The 8097-nt window shown below is 42.0% G+C and overlaps 1 protein-coding gene across 1 annotated transcript; it reads right to left on the bottom strand. All coding sequences in view use genetic code 11, as the record gives it.

Annotated features, from left to right (window-relative positions):
- Positions 1-1923: 1923 nt before the first annotated feature.
- Positions 1924-7591, bottom strand: EGR_09777 (hypothetical protein; the record flags this gene model as incomplete). The annotated part of the gene is made up of 4 exons (XM_024499026.1): positions 1924-1994; positions 2625-2928; positions 5669-5773; positions 7562-7591. 4 exons carry the CDS (start codon positions 7589-7591, stop codon positions 1924-1926), a joined length of 510 nt encoding a protein of 169 aa, XP_024346567.1.
- Positions 7592-8097: the final 506 nt, after the last annotated feature.

Genomic DNA, 8097 nt, shown 5'->3' with positions numbered 1-8097 from the left:
ATGCCACTTTAGTAGTGCTTTTAGCTTCCTATGGTTGATCCGTAGAAGATGACCTCCGTCCTCTTCAACTAGAGCGGTATATGTGACCCATGGTGACTTTGATGTCTTTAAGACCTCGTCTTTGATCATCGCTTCGACAATATGTTTTACCACTTTTTTAAAAGGGTGAGGTATGTACCTGGGTAGCAGTATGACTGGCCTTGCCTCACCGGTGCCTATTGCAAGTTCAACCGGGTTTGTTCATCTCGACTTACCACCTTGCCGTGAAACTGCGTCACAAATATTCTTCCCTTCATTGTCAGTGGCAAGAGCAAGTTGGAATCAGAAACTAAGTTATTCAGGTGTATAGGTGCAGCTTCGAATAAGACATTATGAACATCACTGACAAATTCTTTTGTTGACTAATGGACTGGCATGACTTTACTGTCTTGGAGGGTGGAGAAAGTACCTTCCATAAAACCTAGGATGGCTTGAGTGCATCGTAGGAAACTGCCTCCATGAATTATGCCTCAAGCCAAATCTGGATGCATCAGACGTTTCAATACTTAGGTTTCTTGGTCTATATTAACAAATAACAACATCTCACCGTCAACCGCCATCTCTTTTTCTTTCTTCTGTAAGTAATCTGCTAGACTGTTGATCACGCTTAATCTCCTCATAAAGCGTCGCGAAAGCCTTGATATTTAGTACTAATTTGGCCATGCTAGAGTCGAAGACTACTTTACGAAGGGACATTTGCATCAGTTGTTCTCATGGTTATGATCATTTATCAACGTTAGGATAGACGTTGACAGAGTCACAAGGCAAAGCAAATTCTTTGATATGTGGGTGAGTAAGCTCGTGGTATGTTCTATTTTCGATGATCGGGTCTGACCCAACTGTCTGTCTATTTTTCAGTTTCATCAGCTGTGACAGTCTCCATTGCGTCCTTATGGCAATTCACGGCTCAAAGTTGGATTGTAATGGGCGGCAATGTGAAGCACATAAAGGACCATGCTACACTCCATACCCCGCAATTGCTAGAAGACGCACGTACATGCTTAACGTAGGAATTGGCATCGATTAAATATCAATGTGATCAAAAATTGGGACGTCGAAAACTGACGCTAACATTAATTTATATGCTGGGTTGTGTAATAGTGTAAGCCGGTGGCAACATTACACCTAAAAAAGACCATTGGAGACGGCTTTTAACTGACTTAGCGCTAAGCGGTAAATTATTTGATTTATTTTGATTGGCTTTAATCTTCTGAATAATTTTTTTGATCAAAGAAGGATTTTTAAAAGGATGATACGTTTTCACCAGGTTAAATCCCGGCGAATCCTTACATCCATTTATCACTGGAAGTCTTACTGCTTTCAATGCTTTTTTTTTAAACATCGAAAGCAAACACGATTAAAGATTTCAAATTGCTTTAATTTATTGCATCTAGGAGAGTATTTATATGCACGCGCAAATGCTTTTGGAGGCCTACCATCGAATCACGCGATTAGCATTGACACTAAGCAGCCAATTGTACCAGCTAGTGCATGACATCGGACCAATCTGCTCCTTCTGTGTAGCATCAGATGTTGCTAGCAAGAGCCATGGTCCTCGCTGTCTAGTGCATCGGAATACCGAATTATCACAGCATCGGTCGCTTTGACAAACAAACAGCCTTCTTAATGATATTTGTACATTTGAGAACTTTAAAGTGTAGTGATATTGGCGATTGAAGTGTTGCCTAGTGATCTTGAACAGGGTAGCAAACAGAAGGAAACGAAATCAAGTAAGAGTGTGCATTAAGTATTGTTGACAATTTACATCTTTATCAATTCGTCTAGGAAGGAAAGCAACATTCGTCTTTCTATGTAAGCAAATGCAAATGGCAAAGTGCCTGTCAACATTTGCCTCATAATTAGGAAAAATAATAGAACTAGGACTCACTGTATCTGCACAATGGAGTTATGAGTTGCTGCAGCACCACGAAGGCACCTCCTCTGCTCCGCAACATCTGTGACGCAAGCACAAGACACAACTCGGTGTCACTTTGATTTAGTCCGAAGCCCACAATAAAGAGTTTTGGGTCTATGCAATGTTGAGAATTCAACGTGATTTGAAAAAAAGAGGAAGGAAAGACATTTCAAATATGATAATCGAGGAGTAGTGAGATGTACGTTACTCCAGATGATGAAAAGATAGACGAACATACTCGAACTGGAGACATAGGTAAGAGATGTATGGATACAGGGTGTCTAGATTTGTGGACACACAAATCCAATATTGGCGCAAGGAAGATTGGAGATAACAAGTTAAATGTCAAATAAAGGAGCCTGACAAACAGATTCATGAACAAAAGTAGACATGCTTAAATATCACTACAGCTAACTGGTTTCATGTGCCACCACGTTGGCCAATTCGGCGAATTTGTCAATCAAATGACAAATGATGGATGCAGTTATGAGTAGAATTCAGACCTACTGACACACGAATCTATAACAATGAAAAAGACGACATAGGATAGCAATCTTGCGTCCAAGTGTGCGTCGATTATTATCACATGAGGCTACAAATTTCCCAATTATGTACATAGAATTGGAGTGCTGGACTAACCTATTCATGAATTACCTTAGCACAAGCTCACTTGAGACAACCTTTGATATGATTAGGAGGAGATTTTCTCTAAATCGCACCTTGTTTCCATACATGTCAATGGTCTGGGAGTTTTCTTTAAAGAACCGCTCTACTTCGGTTGAGAGAGCATCGCCGCACGATCCCATAAACTCAGCAAACGATACCATTCTAACTGCCGCCCTCGCCGCTCTACCCATTACCACCACTGCCACCGACAATGACGAGCGATTATGGGACGAGGGGTCCTCTGGCGGTTGTTTGGAAGGCCCACCGCCGTCCACATTGTTATCATCCTCCGAGCCATTGCTCATTCCCTGTAGACAAAAAGTGACCTATCTTTGGTTAAAACCACCTAAACCAACAAAAAACATCCCCAGTAAGCTACTTTTAGCTCCATAATCGCATAAAAATATGGGTACCAAAAGTCAAACTACATGCTGCTCACCATTTAGGAATTCAGGTGTCAGTGGCCCTTCACCAACTTCCTCAAACAGGTTATAAATCACACCGGATATTTATCAGGCAAAATATGCATTCGTTTAGTTAAATGCAAGTTCAAACTAAAAATTGTTGTTTTATTAATTAATTTGGAGTGTTTGTTAGCACAATGCGGCCCCTACATACCGAATTTCTAATAGCAAACAAATAATGATGTGCCCGATTATGCGAGGTTATTCTACCATTGCGGCTTTACAATGTAACATCAGTGTTTAATACCACCATCCCGTATCTGCTAGTAATTGTGAAATTTGGTCATCCGTTGAACGCACAAGATAACAAACTGTCTAATGACCCCTCTTCAGACACCTACGTAGTACATCGAGTCTATCCTGCTTTCGACTGTCTGATGAACGATAATATTTCCTCCCAAGTGCTTAGAGGAACAATTTGAAGCAGAGTCTTTCATGCCCTATTCCACCATATGTCAGAAATTTTCTCTTCCTTCATTTCCTGGTGACTTGTCTTACTATTCTGATAAAATTGCTAAAGTCAACCAATTGTAGAAGGATAATCTAACTGGCCCGCTTATGGGTTTTCGATATGATACATTATTGAAGCCTTCAAAGCCCTCAAGTCATACTTAATGCTAAATACCTATACAAGATTTTAAAGACCTATGCTATTCAGTCTTACGTGTGATCAATTGCATTCAAGGAGCAATTAATGATTGACAGCATAATCCATGCCACCCCCTTTTAACTACGCAAGGGGTAGTCACAACTAAATCACTCCAGTGATCCTACCGGAGACTTCGACGTAGGCCAAACTGCCAATCCCTAATTACGGCAGCACTCTAAGTTCCATTGATAAGTTTTCTGACCTCCAACTTAGGTCAAAAAGAACTATCGGTTTCCATTTATTTAGTTGTGTCTTGAGCCACATAGCGGTTTAGTGGTTGCCCAAGAAGAAGAGAAGCAAACTTCTTGTTCAGCTTCATCCAAACTAAAGCAAATCCTTTGAATCAGAGCACCATTACAGTATCACTGGCATTACTAATTCAGAAGGCATGAATGCACACACGCTTAACAAGCAAGGACAAATCGAGAACGGTCCGAAAATTAGGCATCTTTACTTCAAATAAAATGTAACACCGGTTGTTTAAACAAGAGAGAAATAAGGTTAACTGAGGTGGTGAAAGGACTATAGCGAGACCCCGATTAAATAGAAACATCGGACAGAATTCAGCACCTGTAGTAGCAGAGGGAATACTCAGCACACCCCGGTCTTGTTGTCAGTAGTGAGGGCGAGGAAATTGAGAGATGTGACCTCACCATAATAGGATTGGTGAGGTTCGGTTAGGATGTCGAACCGCATATTGTGCTACCGAATGGCTTTGAGGCAGAACTCTGCTCCGACTTAAAACCTGCTACTAGAGCTACGCATCACAGAGCCGACACTGGCTTTTGCCGCAGTCTCAAAGGTTGTCAGCAGATCAGGAAGCACATCTCAAGCGGGTGGGCCTCCACTCACCTCTAGGTACTGCGTCACTTTGCCCTCTGGAAGATGATTTTACAGATTTTGTAGCTTGGTGCACCGTTTTCACCAAGGCTGCTTACCACACAGCCAGCAAGCCTCAAAAACGGTTGCTTCAAGAGAGAACTACCAAAGTCAAATGCCAGTAAGTTTCTTATCCGTAGGGATAAAAATAACTGATCTGCAATGCTACAATGGCGACTACCACTGCCTTCAAAATCACCCAGCTTTCCACCTGGCTGATTTCATAAGTCCATGCCTGTCTACAAAAATAGCCACCTATATTTCATGTTGGCCAATCCTTCAAGAAACCCGGACTTCTGCCAATCAACCTCACTTCGCTAGATCCCTAGCCCTTATCGTCCCACATCAGGTCCCTACCTCCCTTCGCCTCATTCCCTCTAGCTCCATACCTGTACGAAACCCCAGCTCCCCATCCATATACCCTAATTACTCCCACGTTCACGGGCCCCACACCTTATCACCTGTTTAATTCTACAATTAACCGCCTCTCCTAAAACCCAGCAGCATCCCTACCACGTTACTTCTAACCTAATTTCCCAGACCTATGGCAGAAACCCCAGTAGAAAACCCTTTCATGGGTTGCACACACAAAGATTGCCCAAAATCAAGGCCTAGTTGCAACTGGGGGGGCCTCACACAACTTGAGACCTCCGCTTGCCTTACTCTCGAGCACTACAGTTGCCAAGCTCAGCACAACCTCAACCTCATACCCAAAAATCTGAGCTATTTCCCACTTCTCCAATTTCTTGCCACCCCAAAAATCTAGCCACCTAATTACCTATCTCTAGCTGACCAACAATTCCGTACCACCCCACTCCAGGCACATCCCAAGTCTCTTCTTCTCAAGTTTACTAGATCCTCACACACTACAACTCAAAATCCCTGGCTCATTCTCTCCAAAACTCTGCTCCGATATCTATCTACCTCACTTCCTCTCCAGTTCCTCAGTTGCCTTTCTACCCATGACCCTACTTCATATCTACGCCATAATCAGGGCCACAACCCATCTTTCTCATAGTCTAACATTTACGATTGTCCTTGATTCTGCAGAAATACTCCTGTCGCGAAGTAGGAGGGACTTCTGAGATTAGACTCTTTGCCACCATCTAACAGAAAGGCACCATCTAGGGATTGTAAGGAGGGACCAGTGCCCCCACCTCTCTAAAATGGGGGAGAGAACAACATAGATGGCGCAGTTAATTACTCTTCAGCTGAATATTCCTAATCTCCTTTACTTAGGAGATTGTCACGATGAACCAACAAAGAGGTCTATTAAGCGTCCTCTGCCGGTCACAGACGCATCCACTCGTGAATATTAATTAACATATAACAATGATAATTACCCGTTATAAGCATGATTTCCAGACTCTTTAAAGTCAGAACGTCTTTCGAAAGCCAAGGAATCCTGTTCTTCGACAAGTTCAAGGAATGAAGACTGCTATCTAGAGCAGAATTCTCTAGAACAACTAGACAAGTTCCCATCAGATTCAACCCCCAAGAGAAACGAATCAGATGCAAATACTGCAGAGCCATAGCAACGGAGCACATTTGACAGTTCACCATGCTCAGCACAGACAGATTTGTCAAGTGCAGTACACGATTGTCAAGTCTATGAGATCCTATATTCCACAAGTGTTGACCCACGAAATGACGTAAAAAAAGTAAGCAACAAAATTTATTCCTTTTAATCACGAGTTGTATCCTAGAAAATTTGCTTAGCAGAAGTCCAAAACGAAATTATTGGAACACAACATCGTCCAATGCGCAGTAGTAAGAAGCCTTGACCCGATAGTGAAGTCAAACAAAAAAGAATGATAATAAGGGGCACTGAAAAGTTTGTTTTGAGTTGAAACAAGGTTTCAAAAACGTTCTGTTTTGTAATAAAAATATGCGCCATAGTAAAATGTATGTGTGTTCCATACTGCATTTTTGCACAAGAAGCGATTTGGGAGTTGACATGACTCTAACAGTACTATGGTTTATTGTATTATGAGCATAGAAGTGCAAGCTAATTTAGTTATATGACTACCTGTGTCATTGCTAGTTAGCCTTCTCAATTGTTTGCATTACTAGAAAGGCATTTCTGGCACATCCATGAGGCAAAACCACGGAGAGTAAAGAACTTATCAGTATCACTTGCACTCGGAAGGATACCACGATTTGTAGATCATTTTTTGGGTCTTGGGCAGTTGTTCAGCCTGTCGGCACTTGCATCTTTTGTGTTTGAAAATGTAACCCCGAATAAGTCCTTATTTGGGCACTTTTTGACAGTCCTTTCCACAAATTCATCCACGGCACCTGAGGTTGTTACGAAATTAGCAAAAACTCGTGGAGCTAGGCAAAGTATACGGCTAATCCACAAGCAGCATTCCTTATGCAGTGGTCTATTCAACTACAGCACGACGCAAAATTTGGTACTTCAATCAAGAAATTAGTAAAGCGCACGCCGCATTGCCCAACTGTAAAGCCTAAATGGTTGCACCCCACTTTAACCATCATTTCGGACATCCTGCTACAAGCACAAGGCCATTGCTCCACGGAATGATGGACCACAGCTAACTCAGCTTAATAATTGTATATCAATTGTGGTCAAATGTCACCGGCACTCTTAAGCCAGCTGCAGCGTGGTGCATCCTTTCACAACTCATCTACCGTCGAGACGTAAAACGGTCGGCTGTCTGCAACATTTGAGGCTTTAGGCATACTACATATCATATTTGATTTTAGAATTGGTTAGTTAAAACAGAGCCATAAAATAGACATACCAAACTCTACTTGCCTGCTGCAAGTGGGTCAACGTCAACCTTCCTTTAGTAGCCCTCGCTAAAGATAGCTTGGAAAAATGGCGTCAAAGGAGAACTTTCAGTCAGCTTTTAGTATTTGATGCAAAGCGCTAACTGCACAATTTATACAGATCTATCAACAGTGCAGCCATGCCACTATTTTCACCTCATTCTTGTACGCTTCAACGAGACGCATCCTGAAATTCACGAGGCAAGCAGATGTCAAGGCATTGTAGAGATCCCAAACCCTGGATCATCCTGTAACCCCCGCCTTCCGCCTTAGGCTACAAGACACCGCATCTCACTTCAGCGCAAAGCATAGCAACATACATCGCTTGTCTACAGATAAACCGATCTAGGTTTTGCTTAAGTGGTCTCTAAATTCTCTTGTTAATGTCGCTGATCCCGATACAGCATCAATCCACCACTTATGTATTCAAATTGGAACTCCAATCATTTCTTTTACAAGGGGTCCAGACTCAAGAATTTCTTTTGAATATTCCCAAATGTTAGACATCAATTGAAAACAAAAACTACAAATTTAAACAGTTGACAAAGAATCTGAATTTACTCGACCTTCAGTGCGAACGCATTAAACAATAAAGTAGCACTGACTCTACATCCTTGGCTACTTAAATTTCCGCACCAACTGTTAGGGTTTTTACAATCCCTTGAGCTTGTTTGACTGTAAGATGCAATGAG

This window comes from Echinococcus granulosus (assembly GCF_000524195.1).
Source record: "Echinococcus granulosus chromosome Unknown EG_S00166, whole genome shotgun sequence".
NCBI lineage: Eukaryota > Metazoa > Platyhelminthes > Cestoda > Cyclophyllidea > Taeniidae > Echinococcus > Echinococcus granulosus.
This window is presented reverse-complemented; position numbering and strand designations above follow the sequence as displayed.